At 36.3% G+C, this 17,064-nt stretch overlaps 1 protein-coding gene across 1 annotated transcript; it reads right to left on the reverse strand.

Annotated features, from left to right (window-relative positions):
• Nucleotides 1-157: 157 nt before the first annotated feature.
• Nucleotides 158-11,606, reverse strand: ifngr1 (interferon gamma receptor 1). The gene is made up of 7 exons (XM_056234345.1): nt 11,357-11,606; nt 7,060-7,201; nt 6,705-6,877; nt 6,463-6,608; nt 4,243-4,405; nt 1,821-1,963; nt 158-691 (listed from the first exon to the last, which is right to left on the reverse strand). The coding sequence occupies exons 1-7, from the start codon at nt 11,421-11,423 to the stop codon at nt 392-394; spliced, it is 1,134 nt and encodes a 377-aa protein (XP_056090320.1). The 5' UTR covers nt 11,424-11,606; the 3' UTR covers nt 158-391.
• Between the last annotated feature and the right edge of the window lie 5,458 nt (nt 11,607-17,064).

Consider the following 17,064-nt stretch of genomic DNA (forward strand, 5'->3'; position numbering starts at 1 on the left):
GTGTTGCCATAGAAACAAACAAAATACATCGGTTACTCTGCCATGGCAGTCACATGACCTGAGCAGCACTTGTAAATAATGTTGTAAATCTTTGTTCACAAGCCAAAGGAAATGTTTCTGGCCGTCCTGAAGATACACATGTTTTTACACAAGTTTCGATTCATATGAAAGCAGGAGTGCCATTGTAATGAAGACAAAAGCCAAACACGTTTTTCAATTCTGCCACGAACCGGAAAAACTCAGGAAAATTCCATTTCGTGATGTCATGTGAGGGCTTGTATTTGTATGAACAGTCATAACCTGTGTCATTTTCCCAGAACTTCCCGGAGACGGGTGCTTTTACTGTCTGTATGGGACTTTCCTTCACTTCTAGACCTGCCTTAGGGAGTCTCTAGAGCCCGTAAGCTTTCACCATATCTCCAGGACTCATCTCCAGCCTGAGTTCGTGTGGGCAGTCGTAGCCACTCGAAGTGTCGCCCGCATCGGCTTCATCAAGGTCATTATCCCCGTACGGACTTGCATTGTCCAGGTCACGGCCTCCCACATCCTCGTCACCGGAGGACGCCTCCTCGTCGCCACACATCTCTATTAACGTGGTTTGCTCTTTGGGTTCGATGTGCAGTTCACTGGCCACAGCCTCCGGGTTAAGTTTCAGCGGTTCGCACAGGTGTGTTTGTGTTGGCTTGAAAACCTACCAAACCAGAAGGAGACAAGTTACAGTCACTGTGCAGCCCTGTGTGGGAATGCTGTTGGGCAACAAATTCACACCAAAGACATAAGGACTAATTTGGTTAAAAACTGACTAATTAAAGGGATAGTTCACCTAAAAAAGATGTTTGGGAGAACATCGGGAAGCAAACAACACTGGACCCCATTGAGTTTTGTCGTAAGGAATTAAATACACTGAGACATCTGATGTTTTGATGACAGAAAGTATTTTGGAATCACGTGAGGTCGAGTAAATGATGACAAAAATGTCATTGTTTGGGTGAACCGTCCCTTTAAACCAGAGATACGTGTGGTTTTATAGCTTAGGTTCGCCGGCCCACATTTGAATGGTGATTAGTGCTTTTTTTTTTATTTAGCATGATTTATATACTAGTATTTAGTTGTTTTTTTTAAATAGCTTTTTTTTGTTATTTGAATTTTAGTGGCTTTGCTATAGTTTCACAAACAGGTTAGCATGATCTGCTATATTTCATTTTAGTTATTTTAGAACTATAACTTATTTTATTTCAGTTAGTTGCCAAGGCAACATATCTAGATTTTGGGGTTTTCTTCTAATATTTCTAATATTTTACTATTTTAAAATAGTGTTTATTTTTATATTTTCAGTTTTCAATTAATTTGAGTAATTTTGTTATGCGCTTTTTATATTTTATTAGCTTTCTTGTATTTCTATTTAGTTTTAATTTATATATATATATATATCTATAATTTAAATGTAATTTTAGTACTTATTTTATTTCAGTTAGTTGCCAAGGTGATGTGTCTAGTTTTCTTAAGTTTTTTTAAGTTACATATTTCGTAAAATATTAATCTTTATTCAAAATATCACTTTACTGTGCTGTAATACTTCTGCCTGGATTTTTTAACTGACACGTCAAAATTTGTCAAGTCTGAACTCAAACAAAAAATTGTGACACTGTAGTGCTGTTCAATTCGTAGACATTTATATGTGTTTTTTAATGTCTTGCATAAACTGGATTGTGCACCAATGACGTAAATACACAGATGAAGGATAATTATCAATATATATATATATATTATAATGAACAATTGACACATACATATTGAGAACAGGTCAAACATCAACTTACCAAAAAATTGGGAAACGCAGCCATAGATTTCTTCTTAATTTCCGAGTAACATTTCTTCACTAGCAGCATAATGATGCCGGTTGTGAAGAGCAACGATAAGACGACCCCCAGCACTGGATACAGGTACACGGTGAACGGTGGATCTGTGTGGAAGAACGAAAAACATCATCCTCAGCTGTGCGTTTGTCTTTTAATATCCTTTGATATAGCTGGGTTTCGGTTTCATGCCTGGTACCCATGTCTGTTTTGTCTCGTGTAAAAAATTATTTTCCTTGGTAAAATCTGCTTTAATTGGAAACCTAATTTGTTGAAAGTCAAAAAGTTTGGATGCATCTACTAATGACTGGTTATGACTAGTTTCTACATTTTGAAATTTCACAATTCGATTCAATTCCCCTTTAAATTCTTTTCGATTTGCTGTTGATTCATTTGGATATATATCAGGTGTAGCCTACAGCACATCTACCTTTCTCAAGGAAAAAAATACGTAAAAATTAACTGATTTGTATACAAACATTTAAATTGCACATAAGGCAGTTTTTATAATAACTTTTTATGACGTAGTTATGTTTCTACTCCAACTCGTTTTTTAAAATATAAACATTTAAACAGTTGATAAAAACGCATTTGTGTTATGGATTTATACAAACATATTAAATATCGAAGAACAGGTTAAGTAAAAATATAACAATGCATATATTTAGAAAAATGCTCAATTTTTCTCGCTGTCAATCAAGCTTTTCTGAGGTAAATGTGACATATTGTTTACAAGCTGATTTATTGACGTCTTTCCACCGTTGAAACCCTGATTCAGCGATTACATGAGACAGGATACATTTCAGTAAGTTGTATTGTATTTTTCAACATACTTTCTGGTGTTCATTAATGTTTATTTCATTAACATTATAACTACTAGTAAAGCGGAAGAGATGATCGGTTCACGTGCCACTTCGGCGATCTGTCACGCCACATTAAGAGCGCCAAAACTGCATTTATAGTTTGAATTTCATAAGAATTGTAATATGAGACTTTGTTTCATATTAAAAGTAACAAAGCTCAAAGCTTTATTGGATAAGAGGCTCGCTGCAAATGTTTCACGCATCACCTGAAAAGAGCGTACACTTCTTCGTTTAGGGCTAAACTTCTTCGTCACAGCTGTCACGAAGGGCAAAATTAGCTATATAGACCAAAACCACTTTTTGCACAAGGCTGTAAACACAGTTTTTTGTTGTTGTTGTAAAGTTAGGCATTTTAACATGCAGGTCTATGGGATTGACTCTAGTGACCAGTCGATGAATTACAGTTTAAGTCACTTCAGTGTTGGATTCAAGAGAGAGAAAGGAAGGTTTCTGCTTTGGTTTGAACTCCCAAAACAAACTCCAAGCGAGTTGTTTCGGCCTGATTTTAGTCTGAAATAACGTCACATCAGTTTGTTCTTCGAATTTCGCTTGAATTATATATGGGAGCCTTAATAATCAATTCTTGGGATTTAAGAATCGAAATCGGTTCTTAAAATTGAGAATGGATTGAAATCGAGACAACAATATTTTTGAATAGCCTACTTTGAAATAATAGTAAAGTCATCATAGATATTTACTGATAAAATATGTGTAAATAAAAACTCTTGTTTGTCTATATTTCAAGCACTGTTTACATGGATGCTGCGTTTTCTATATTATCTGCAGTTGAAATGTTGATTTAAATGGCAGTTTGTTTGGCCTTGTGTTATGTTGCGGGTTAATTTGACCCGTTTCGATTTTTTTAGTTGTTGGAAATACTGGTTAATCTTTGTTTTTTTTTCTTGATATTTTGTGACTTTTTCTCATTTATCATGATGAACATGCTCTTATTTCAATATTCAAGATATCTAAAATACCTAGCTTTTAACCAAAACTTTTATGTAGGATTTTCAAAGGCAGCTTCACAGAGCCAAAAAATAAATAAAAAACATTTATTTGATGTATGATTTTGTTATGTTTTGTTTCTCACTTCCCTGTGAGTGAATAATGAAACTAGGGAACTAGGTCTTAGGAAACTAGGGAAAGTTAACTTAGGAAAATTAAAAAGTTTCATTATACAGCAAAATTTTATTGTTCAGTTACGATGTTTAAAGCATAAAAAAAAAAAAAAAAAAGTATATGCAAAAAAAGTCAGTATACTGTTTATTTTCCAATTTTGTCAAAAATTGGTTTAAAAAATGGTTTAAAAACATTTTTATAAATCATATTTTCAGATATAATGTTTTTGTAATGTTTGACAAATGTTGATATTAAAAGTTTACAGTTTGTATCTAAATCTTTGTTGTTTTTCATAGTGTGATTTTTGAGGAATTGTATTGAATCCAATTAGGGTCATTTTGACCCGCTCCATAAAGGGTGTACACAGAATTCGAACAGTGCACAAGGGTTAAATGTGCACTTACAGAATCTTATGTCTCCTTCGAAACAGCTCCCTCTTCTGAGATTGAGTTGTCTATCTCCGATTTGTCCAGTGAGATTGACGCAGTAAACTTCTTTGAGCTCAGAAAACCCAATGGACACCTCGCATCTTTTAGTCTTCATTTCACAGGTTGATTCTGTCCAACCCTGTGGGAAAAAAAGCCACTGAGACTCACACAGGATTTGCAGCAGAAGTGTTTCTGGGCTCCCCGAAACGTTTACAACAGTTAAAAGAACAGTTCACAAAAATGAAATTTTCTGTCATTATATTTATGCACTGTATTTTACTTCAGATATAGACGACCATATAGCAGCACAACTGTTTCCAACATTAATAATCAGAAATGATAATCGTGATTTTAACAAAACTGTTAATTGGTTAACAGAAAGTTTCCGTACTATATACGGTAAATAACTGTGATAGATCTAACGGTACATTTAATGTAAAATACTGTTAAATTTACAGTTTTTGAAAGCGAAAAAGAGCAACTCATTGTATAATTTACAGTGAAAAACCATAAATTGACATTCCCACAATTCCCTGTGTGACACTTCACAGTTTATGTATTTTTGTTGAAATAACTATGCTTCCTCATAGTTTTCTTGTTTTTTTTTCTAATCAGTTATGTACATTAGGGTTTTATGTTAAATTGAATGTTGTATAAAATTAATGTTTATTGCATTTTTTAAAATTTCACGTGTGTTACCATGATGGTGTTTAATGTTTGTGCAAATAACACTGTGCAGCTTCTATATAATAGTATTAATAATCTCCTTGTGGAAGAGCTGCTTGAGATGAGCTTAGATTGATCATGTGACTCAACACTGCTGTGATGATTGTTGGTTGTCAGTGTATAACAATGGTACAAAAAGGATATCAATACTTCAATAGGTTGGTAAATTAACATTATATCAGATAATGAAATACGGTTTATTACTGTAAATTTTAAGTTAAGTCTGTAAAACCAATAACGTTGCTACCGTATTTTTGACGGTAAAGTTCTGGCAACCACAGCTGCCGGTTTTTTACCATACAAATTACGGTATTATTTTTTACAGTGGTGGAGTGATTTCTGAAGGATCATGTGACACTGAAGAGTAATGATGCTGAAAATTCAGCTTTGATCACAGGAATAAATTACATTTTAACATTTATTCAAATATTTGAAATTGTAATAATATTTCACAATATTACTGTTTTTACAGTATTTTTCATCAAATAAATGCAGCCTCAGTGAGGCTATGAGGCTATTTAAATGGTAGAGCACGTACATATTTTCAAGAAGGATTTAATTTTAGGATAAATTTTCCGCACAAAAATATGACTTCAGAAGACTTGAAATATAGCGTCATAAAGCCAAATTTTGAATGTGCTTTTTTGAGCTAAAAATAAAATGCCATTTTTACGGTAAAATACCGGCAGCTGTGGTTGCCAGAACTTTACCGTCAAAAATATGGTACAGACGTTATTGGTTTTATAGACTTGACTTAAAATTTACAGTAATAAACCGTATTTCATTATCTGATATAATGTTAATTTACCAACTTATTTATGTATTAATATCTGTTTTGTACCATTGAAATACACTGACAAACAACAATCATCACAGCAGTGATGAAAGTCACATGATAAATCAAAGCTCATCACAAGCTGCTCCTCCACAAGAAAGTTAATAGTAATATAAAGAAGCTGGACAGTGTCATTCGCACAAACATTAAACACCATCATGGTAGCACATGAAATTTAAACATTAATTTAACAACATTAAATGTAACATAAAACTCTAATGTACATAACTGATAAGAAAATAACTAAGAAAACTAAGAAGAAACCGTTTTTTTTAACAAAAATACATCAAATGTGAAGTGTCACGCAGGGAATTGTGGGAATGTCAATTTACGGTTTTTCACTGTAAATTATACAATGAGTTGTTCTTTTTCACTTTCAAAAACGGTAAATTTAACGGGGTTTTTTTACAGTAAAATTACATTAAATGTACCGTTAGATCTATCACAGTTATTTACCGTATATACATATAGTAAGGAAACTTTCTGTTAACCAATTAACAGTTTTTCACTGTAGCCTTTTTACGGTCTTTTACCGTTAAAATCACGATAATTTTTTACAGTGAAAAAAGCTGCTGAAGACTCTTGAAGTCTGAGTGTGAAGTATTCCTGTAAGTGGACAAGAAAGTGAATGTTACCTCTTCTGTTTCAACAGTGTATTTCAGATCATCAGTGAGGTTCCTCAGAGCCGGCGTGTTTCGGTACAGATGCAGAGGGTTGACGAACTGGATGTGAAGTTTCCCGTCATTGGGAGAAAGTTCAACCTCGGGAAAATCCAAATAACCTGAAGGCACAATAGTACTGTTAGATCATACTGCATGTGCTTGCTCTACGATAGATGATATTTCAGAGTTCAACCAATAATACAGGCTAAACATACACTTGAGTTTGCTGGTGGCAAGTTTATTGAAGCTGAAAGAATCATCGGAGACGCACGGATCTGAACTCTTCCCTCCCCGCACGGCCGTCACAGAGACGAAGTAGACATTGTATGCTGAATTAAACAGCATACTGGATATGTTTAAACTTAGATTTCTTGTGGTGTCATATTTCCTGGAACACAGATAAATAATTACAGTGAGCAGACAAAACACTTTCAAACAGCCTTATGGTTTGACTAATACTTTAAAAGGATTGAGCAGACATTTTATCAAGCTAAAAATGAACATTTAAAGACTATGAAAGGCTGTGAAGCTGTTGTTGTTTGCCGGGTTTTTTCCCCCCAGAACATTTACCTTTCATTGGGATTGACTGACTCTCCCACCTCCACCAAGAAGTGTACGTCCTGACTGAGATCGGGATATTCCCATCGCACTTCAACTCCATAGTTGTCACACTGAATGGACAGGTTGACAGGAGGAGACGGCCGACTCACGGCTAAAAGAGAGTTGAGCATATTAGAGTCTGACCACCTGATTTCTTATTATCCTAAATTAAACAATGCGCAGGGTTCCCATTCAAAGTACTTTAAAAAGACATGAATACTGTGACGTATGTGGGTAAAACTTCAAAATTTCTAATATAATTATACATGTTGTATAGTGAAAATTAAGCCTGTTTTTAGGACCATTCTTCTTTTTTTCTGCGTTGTAACATTATTCTTAAGACAATTAAATTAAATTCAAATTTATTTGTATAGCGCTTTTCACAATACATATTGTTTCAAAGCAGCTTTACAGAAAGTGCATTTCAGAAATGTACATAGAAAAAATACAGTTAATCATGTATTTTCATTACTATAATGCATAAAAGTTATATATTTAAATATTCAGTTATTTTTGTAAAGTACAGTTATTTAGTAAATTATTCATGGAGTAATAATAACAATAATGGTAGTATTTGTTTTACTGAATATATATATATAGCCTACACTACCGTTCAAAGGTTTGGGGTGGGTACAGTAAAAAACACAAAAACAGTGAAAATAGTAATATTATGAAACTAATATGATTTAGAAACATTTCTTATTATTATTATTATTAATGATGAAAACAGTGTACAATTTTTTTTCTCCGAATGATTCTTTGATGAATAGAAAGTTCAAAAGAATGTGAAAGTTCATTTATATGAAATAAAAAAACGTTGTAACATTATAAACATCTTTACTGTCACTTCTGATTAATTGAATGCATCCTTGCTGAATAAAACTGTTAATTTTTTTTTCATGGTAGTGTTTTATCTAATTATTTTTGTCCAGAAATTTTTTTTTCATTACTGTTTTACAGTAGAAAGTGATTTTTGAATCACAAAAAAAGTGCATTGATAAAGAAATGTTCTTAATTTTCATAAAAATAATGCTGGAATAACAAAAATATCTTAATAGTCTTGAAACAGGGTTAATTTGCTTCATGTACACAAACTATAATTTTTTTTTTTTTACACGTAAACAGACACAGTTTCAGTCATTTCTGTTGTATTGTTTCAGACCGAGCCACTGCCACACACCAACAAACAACGACTTTCAGCAGTTAGTGCTGGATGATTGTTGGTGTTTGTTGGGATGAACAAGTCTTTACAGGCTCCACGTCCCCAGTTGACCTTTCCCAGCATTCGCTCACTTCAAGATTTCATGATAAACCGATACCTCTTCCCATGCTTCCCGCTGGCTCTTCAAGCTAAACACCCACTCACACACACGCTCACACTTGCTGTATGCTATCAGACGCCATTTAACCAGCACGCACACTATTATTCCCGTCGATCGAGACAGTTTCTGTCTGCTGCCATGTGTGTGCTGTTAAAATTTTATCCAGTCTTTGGACTTTGCACAGCTAATGCCTTCAGATGTGTTTCAAAAAGACTATAAAGTCATTTGATTGTTGTAATGCGACGTATTTATGAGTAGCCTATTTTGCATGCAAAAAAATGCGTTTTATTCTCCTGAGTTGGCTTGCCCTCATATTTTTCTCCACACTCTTAATTTGTCTTTTATGTCAGATTGCTACAAGTTATGTAATGAGAACAAAGACAAATTAAATGGAGTAATGATGCTGAAAATTCAGTTTTGCATCACAGAAATAAATTACATTTTATATTCACATAGAAAACTACGGAAGCGTATTGCATTCACTTGAGGAAAAAAAATCGACTCTGTTTTTCTGAATTAACGAGTTAATTATCTCAGAATCACGAGATAATTTTTCATGGAAAAAAAGTTTTTGCTCTGTTTTTTTTTAATTAACGAGTTAATTATCTCAGAATTACGAGATCATTTTTCATGGAAAAAAGTTTTTGCTCTGTTTTTCTGAATTAACGAGTTAATTATCTCAGAATTACGAGATAATGTTTCATGGAAAAAAGTTTATGCTCTGTTTTTCTGAATTAACGAGTTAATTATCTCAGAATTACGAGATAATTTTTAATGGAAAAAAGTTTTTGCTCTGTTTTTCTGAATTAATGACTTAATTATCTCAAAATTATGAGTAACTCATTAATTCATAAAAACAGAGTGAAAAAAAATGTTTTTCAAGAAAAATGTATCTCATAATTATGAGATAACTAACTCGTTAATTCAGAAAAACAGAGTAGTTTTTTTTTCCTCAAGTGAATGCAATACGCTTCCGTAGTAAACAGTTATTTTAAATTGCAATAATATTTCACATTTTTACAACGTTCGTGTTTTACCGCAGGACAGCAAATGCGAGTGAGTTTTCTGTCATCTTTGCAGGACTGTGATATGAAGAGTTTGCAAAGTAACTTATTTTAGCAACTGTGTGAAAGTGAAAAGCACATAACAGCCACAATACCAATATTAACATATGGGTTCAATATGTGTCACATGACTACTGTGATTATTTTAATTTCTATGTAAAGCACTTTGAATTACCATTGTGTATGAAATGTGCTATATAAATAAACTTGCCGTGCCTTGTCTTACTGAAAATGGAGGTATTTAAAAACAATGACATAAGTCATGTGACGGATTAATGTAGACGTACAGCCTGAGTGTGGACAAAGCCTTGATCAGCCTCATCAGTCAGTCACTTGTCACATGTGCTATTTTTGTGGTGCTTTTTTTGGGGTGTAATGACGCTCTCAAACATGTTTTCCCAGTTCTGACTATTGACCAATAGCTATCCATGACTAATCGTTCCATCACCGAGAACAACACAAACACACACACACACACACATCCGCCCACTTCTCTCATCGCTGACATTCTGAGAAATTACAGAATAGAACAAGATACCTGGTGTCAATCAGTCTGTCTTATGCTCTTTTCATAAGAAAGAACAGGCCGAACTTCTGAGAACATACAAGCTCCCACCCAAAACATCTCACATTACAACAAAAAAATGTGTTTTACTTCCGGGACCAAGTTTAAAAAAAAAAAAAAAAAATTAATGGAGTTGAAATTGGCTTCAAATTGCGTTATGACTGAAATCAGATCTATTTGTGCAGAACAATAATTTACCCAATCTAAATGGAGGCCTTTTACACCTGCCATTTATCACATTTGAAACTTCTAATCAGATTTATTTGCAAGTCAGCGGTTATATGCTTGAACTTTTACCTTTTTTATGGATTTAGTTAATGTGTAGAGTACAGTATGTCGTGTCAGGACTGTACTTCTGGCCAGATGTCTCATTTTTAACCATGTGTGAAATGTTAAATTGTGAATGACAGGACTGACAGTAAAGAGAGAAAGGTTTGAGTCCCTCTCGGATGAGTTTTTCAAACACCTGCGTTTGGGATTAATCTCAAGTGTGAGTGCAATTAAAAAAGAGCAGCCGTCCCAGCCCTTTGGACCACATAAAACCATGCTCTTATTCTTATCATGTTAAACAACACTGTAAAAATAGCTCTAAGAGCAAAGACCTTTAGAAATCAAGATATGATAAGATTCAAAATGGGTTTTTCCAATGAATGATTCATATTCAATCCTGAATATGTGCATGATGCCATTTAAAGGCAACTGGAAGAAAACATACAATGTCACTGTAAAAAAATTATATGATGAATAAGTTATGTTTGTACACTGCTTTAACTCATCAAAATAAGTTAAGCAATTTTCCACTTTTCTGTAAGTTATACAAGATTCAACTCATTCTTTAAGTCAGTTAATGCAGTTTAAGTTGAAATCACTTAAACATCCAAGTTGTTTGTACTTAAAGTTAAAGGCAGCAACTTTTCTTTTTTTCAGTGGGTTTAGTGATTAGAATATGTTTGAATATACATTATACATTTGGAATTCACTTTTATCCAAAGCAACTAGCCAAAAATGTAGGCTATATCAGTTCTTGCAACGAACCCATTGACATTTGACCTAATCTAAAGTAAAAAATTCTAACATAAATCTGTAATCATTAATTAACAATATTTAGTGACACTGAATGGGTATATTTACTATTTAATTTTTACAATATTTAATGACACTATAACAAAAACAAATATTTTACGGATACATATGTTAAAAAGTAAATAATAAATGTATTCAGTATTTATTATTCAAATTGAATACATAATAACACTTCAAGCTAATACATAATAATATTATATTAATACGATACTAATAAAATAAAATCATCTTACCCTCTGAGGTGGATTTCTGGATTAATATCAAGATGACACTGACACTGATATAGATCCGTATCCGCATTATTGCCAGCGAGTTTTAATCCAGTATTCACATATTATATATTCGAGTAAACACAAAATATTAATCCTGTAGAAATTATTGTTCTTCAAGTGTAGTAAACCCCATTTTCGGTAAAAATCTGAATACTTTCACAGCGACATGAGACAGTGACAACGCGCGCGGTTGCAACGAAACGTCGTTCGTTGCCTCTTCAAGGAAATGACGCGCGCGCGTGTGTGTGTGTGTGATTTGCGCTCACTCCCTCAGGCACGACAAAGGTGTTTACAGGTATCTACAGGTAACGCACTTACTCACTTCACGGAGTGTGTCACTTGTTAAGGCTTGACTCAAACTCAACGGATATCATTACAGTAATGAATGAAAATCATTCCGACAGAATAGAGCGGGTTCGTTCATTTACGCGTGTTTAATTTTAAAAGCGGAAGCTTTTACCTTCATCTGTGTACTGTCTGTAGCCTATGTGGGATCAGATTTCCATCTCTCGGTTTAAATGAGATGGTGCCCTCTAATGTTATACGACTACATTACATTAGGTTACGTGTGAAACACATGATTCAACTTCACTGATATAGTGCCTGTTCTCTGGGAGTGAGAAAGATTATTTACTTGGATCTGTGTGTTATTGGTTTCTCAATTAATATGCTGTTGCGCCAAAATTTGAAAACCTTCAAATGCAATTTAAGGATTAGGACAAACTCAAGGACATTATAACTTATAAAGGTTATTTTGTGTGTTATTGAGCTAAAACCATCGACGCCTGAGTCAGCAGGATATGAGCATCGAGCACATGCTTAATTACCATTGTTTGTTTATGCATCTGTTTTTTATTTGTATACTTATGCTCCTTACTTTGCTGTCTTATTTGCATAGAATTAATTGAGACCAGGATCCAGAGAGGAGGGAACTGTATCTTCTATGGGAAAAAAAGAAGTATAAGAGAGACCGAAAACAAGGAAAGAAAAAAAGCATAGAAGAATGCAATGAGGTAGAAAAGGTGTTGAGGCGAAGGAGATGGAGAGCAGACCAGGCAAAGACCAGTGCAGCATAAAAGGCTACTGCAGTCAACAGCCTGTCCACACCTCCAGAGTCCCGAGTCTGATCACCAACCGAACCCGGGGATCAAGCTATGAATATGCTAGCTATGAAGAGGCTTTGGTGCCAGTGCCCCTGGATCTCAGGCCTTCAGTTTCCTGCGTGACAGCAGCCAAACTCCAATACAAGACAACACAGTTGACTGGACCAATTCCGCGGTCATTGGAAAGTGGTGTGTGGTTAAATATGGAGATGACCTTTACCCCGGGACGTCCAGGTGAAATGCATGCACAGCAGAGGTCCGAACAGATTCTCTTGGCCTATTCGATATTATGTACTTTGGTATCTATTAGATGATGTACTTCGTCTCATCCCTGCTCCTTTACCAGTCACTGCCCGCCGCCATGTTGAGATACAGAGAGATGTATGGTTAGAGCTTGCAAAAATGACATTTGACAGTCAAACAGATCTCACCATAGTAACCTAACCTGCACTATATTGCATTTTGGACAAGACCCGTTTTAAAATAAATGTCTTCGTCTCTGAAATGGGACAGTTTCAGTATCTGAATGGCAATTATGATATAAAACAGAATTTTTTCAAATATGACTATCTTAATGAAAAGAGGGACCAAAATACTACTTATATATGTGCAAACTGTTGCATATTTGTAATTGTAAGTGTTCTAACACTCAGTAACAGGACTGAGGAAAATATCAAAACATGAAGTCGCTCTTAAAAATTCATCAAAATGTACCAATTGGCAAACATTTGATTGCAAAACACTGTTATAAAATGTTGAGAACAGGATCAGGATGTGGAACAGGACGTGGCTCTAAACTGTTGTCGTCCTCCTGAGCAACATCAATGTCAGCTCAATATCAGCACTGAACGCCAGGCTTCTACTTTAACCTGTAATATCGTCTGGCGTTCATGAGAGCTGTACATCAGGCATGGAGAGAGATTACTCTGGAGCGAGTGACCCTTCCCCTCTGGATTTGAAGTTTTCTGCGTCACTTATATAATACATAAGAGCTGGATCTGTCTGGAACAGGCTAAAACTGAGCAGAAAATCACTTGAAGGGGGGTGGGGGGGGTTTGAATATTTTTACTTCATTTATTTGGCAGAATGAGGATCTCAATTAGAGTGGCGGCATTAAATTAAACAAATGCTTTTATAAAAACAACTTATAAAACTTGATGAAAACACAATGATGCACAGCATTGTTTGAAATGTCATGCAAGTAAATCAATAAATTACTTGATTAAACTTAACATTTACACGAAACGGCCAAAAGATTCACTAAAATTATTTTGACTTCTGCTACATAACAGTTAACATTACATGAAGATTATATCAGTACAACGTGTTTAAAAACAAATACATTTTATACTTTTTTATATGGCTTAAATACAGTAAGAAAGTTTGGGTCGGTAAGATTTGTAAAACTTTTTGAAAGGAGTGTTCACTAAGGCTGCATTTATTTGACCAAAAACACAGTAAAACAGTAATGTGTCACATGATCCTTCAGAAATCATTCTAATATGATGATTTGATGCTCAAGAAACATTTCTGATTATTATCAATGTTGAACATAGTTGTGCTGCTTCATATTTTTGTGGAAACTGTGACATGTTTCGTCTTAATCCCAGACAGCAACATAGTGTCGACCCAGACCCGGCCCACATCTGTACATGTGGATTCAATGCGTTGCATACCGGATGGGCCGGATCTGGGCCGATACTATGTTGCTGTCTGGGATTAAGACGAAACCCTAAAGTGCCAACATCGAACACACATAAACACTAGCAATAAGAAACAGAAAGAGGTGAGTTAAGCCTCTTAAAGGATTACAGCTGCTGTGCTTTGTGGAAGCAGATGTGGAGGGAGTGATCACTGAACAAACAAGGTGACAGGTGCGTGAGGAGACACTCATGTGACTGGATGGTTATTATTAAAGTGTGTTGTTTTTGTGCCAATAGTGTCTGTCACTAAACGCCATTGGGTGAGGCAAATACAATAGATTTTAATTCGCCACTTCATCTCATATGTATACACAGAGGCGGAGTTTTCAAACTATTCACTTCTTTATTAACTGAGTGCACCGTTATCAATAGGCTAAAACTGTGAAGTATCAGGTAAAGACTTATGAAGACACCCCAGGGTTTTTATTTGTACTCTTTCACATTTAAGTACACAGAATACATTTTTACTTTTTCTCTCTAACAGATAAAATACACACTCCGTCCCATTTACACTATAATACCCTTACACACAGAAAAGCCATTACAGATTTTCAAATAGCTGCAATATGTTGAGAGCTCAGCGGTTGCCTCCAGCAGAAACATGGGTCAAGGGCACAAACACACACAACGCTAAATCATCAAATCCCTGGCAAATGTCTCATCCTCCCTTAATGCCCTCCATAAGCATCACACACCAAAAGGCCCCCCCCCGCCCCCCGTAGTGATGCAATAGAAGAACCATTGTTGCTTCCCCAAAGAACCTTTTAGTGGACAATGTAAAAAAACTGACAATTAGGCCTATACATATTGGCTCAATAAATGACTTCCAAATAATTTTCCATGCAAAAAGATGCATTGTAGCCTACTAATCATACCCTCAAGCCATCCTAGGTGTAAGACATTCTTCTTTCAGACGAACACAATGAGTTATATTAAAACATGTCCTGGCTCTTCCAAGCTTCATAATGGCAGTGGATGGCCGTTTATGTTTTGAAGTCCATAAAAGCGCATCCATCCATGATAAAAGTAACCCACACGGCACTGAAGCAAATCGATACGTTCGTGTAATGGCGCTTTTCCACTGCACAGTGCGGTACGGTTCGGTTCGGTACGGCACGCTTTGGCGCTTTTCCACTGCATAGTACGGTACGGTTCGGTTCGGTACGGCTCACTTGTGGTGCTTTTCCACTGCATGGTACGGTACGGTTCGCTTCGGCTCGCTTTAAATGGTACCTGGTCTGTTGAGGTTCCAAGCGTACCGTACCGGTACTAAAATGTGACGTAAAAACACTGCAGATCACTGATTGGTCAGACAGAATCGTCACTACCAGCGTCATTGGATTTGTGACACGAGACCCTAAACCCGCTAGATTTAAATAACCAGTAGACAACAGCCAACGCGGTAGCATCTGTTTTTTACTTTCTTGGAAAAAAAAGAGATCAAAACTTTAAAAAAGAAATGGCTGAATCGTGGTCAGTGGACGAGGTGCAGACGTTCCTCTCGTTGGTTGCCGAGGAGCGGATCCAGCGAGAGCTGGATGGGGCAAAACGGAATGAAAAAGTGTTCCAAGAAGTAACTTAGCTCAGCTCTTAGCCGCACACGGCTATCACCGGACCTACAAAGTGTAGGGACAAAATAACGATCAGTCCCACCCACTTTGAAGGGGTACTAACTGCGGTGGAAAAGCAACCGAGCTAAAGCGAACCGAACCGTGCCGTACCGAGTCGAGTCGTACCACGCAGTGGAAAAGTGAAGCGAGCCGAACCGTTCCGCGCCGAGTCGAACCGTACCGAGCCGTACCATGCAGTGGAAAAGCGCCATAAGAAAAAATATCCATATTTAAAACTTTATCGACTAAAATAACTAGCTTCCGGCAGACGGCCAATGCAAGTCGACTTACGCCAAAAGAGTAACACTTGACGATGTATTGGCGCTTTTCCACTACACAGTACCAGCTCGCCTTGGCTCGGCTCGGCTCGACTCGACTCGCCTTTGTTTGGTTTTCCACTGTGTAAAAGTTGTACCTGTACCTGCTTTCGGGTACTTTTTTTCGTACCACCTCCGGCGAGGTTCTAAGCGAGCTGAGGCGAGCTAAGCCGATACTAAAATGTGACGTGAAAACAATGCCGACTGCTGATTGGTCACAGAGAATCTGCGTCATCATTGCACGCGCCAGATGGAGTATCCAGAATAACCCCGCCATTTTTAAATAGTTTGGCCAGAGATAGTTACTAAACTTACTACTATTATAATGGCAACTCGGAAGAATACGCCGTGGTCAAACGAGGAGGTGCAGACATTCCTTTGTTTGGTTGCCGAAGAGAGGATCCAGCGAGAGCTTGATGGGGCAACGAGAAACGAAAGGCGTCGCTATGACGACCGGGTACTATTTGTGGTGGTACTTTCTGCAATGGAAAACGGAGCGAAAAGCGAGCCGAGTCGAGGCGAGCCAAGGCGAGTCGAGTTGAGTCGAGCTGGTACTGGTAATGGAAAAGCGCCATATGACGTAGGATGCAGGAGTAGCGTAAGCTTTGACGCTCGCGGTTCAAACAAACAAGGCTGGGCAACAAACTCAAGCTCCTCCGACATTTCTCTTTAAAAGTTGTCATTTTAGACTTCTAATTCGTGACTGGTGTTTTGTTTTGCTCTATCTTCTGCGCTTCTGCGTTCTTCAATGCGTCAAGTCAAGTGTTACTCTTTCGCGGTAAATCGATGTGTAGGCTACGGCAGTCTGCTGGAAGCTAGTTATTTTAGTCGATAAAGTTTTAAATATGGATATTTTTCTTACACGAACACATCACTTTGCTTCAGTAGGCCTTTCATTAACCCCCCAACCCCAGAGCGGATTACTTTGGATTACTT

Source organism: Rhinichthys klamathensis, unplaced genomic scaffold (genome assembly GCF_029890125.1).
Source record: "Rhinichthys klamathensis goyatoka isolate OS25496 unplaced genomic scaffold, OSU_Roscu_1.1 h1tg000393l_1, whole genome shotgun sequence".
NCBI lineage: Eukaryota > Metazoa > Chordata > Actinopteri > Cypriniformes > Leuciscidae > Rhinichthys > Rhinichthys klamathensis.

What these genes read in the sequence shown, in the direction of transcription:
- ifngr1 (XM_056234345.1), bottom strand. Translation starts at nt 11,423, where the DNA reads ATGCGGATACGGATCTATATCAGTGTCAGTGTCATCTTGATATTAATC. An exon ending in TCAGTCAATCCCAATGAAAG is followed by an intron (nt 6,878 to 7,059) that starts GTAAATGTTCTG and finishes TCTGTGTTCCAG; the next exon opens with GAAATATGACACCACAAGAA. An exon ending in ACACTGTTGAAACAGAAGAG is followed by an intron (nt 4,406 to 6,462) that starts GTAACATTCACT and finishes TTTTTCCCACAG; the next exon opens with GGTTGGACAGAATCAACCTG.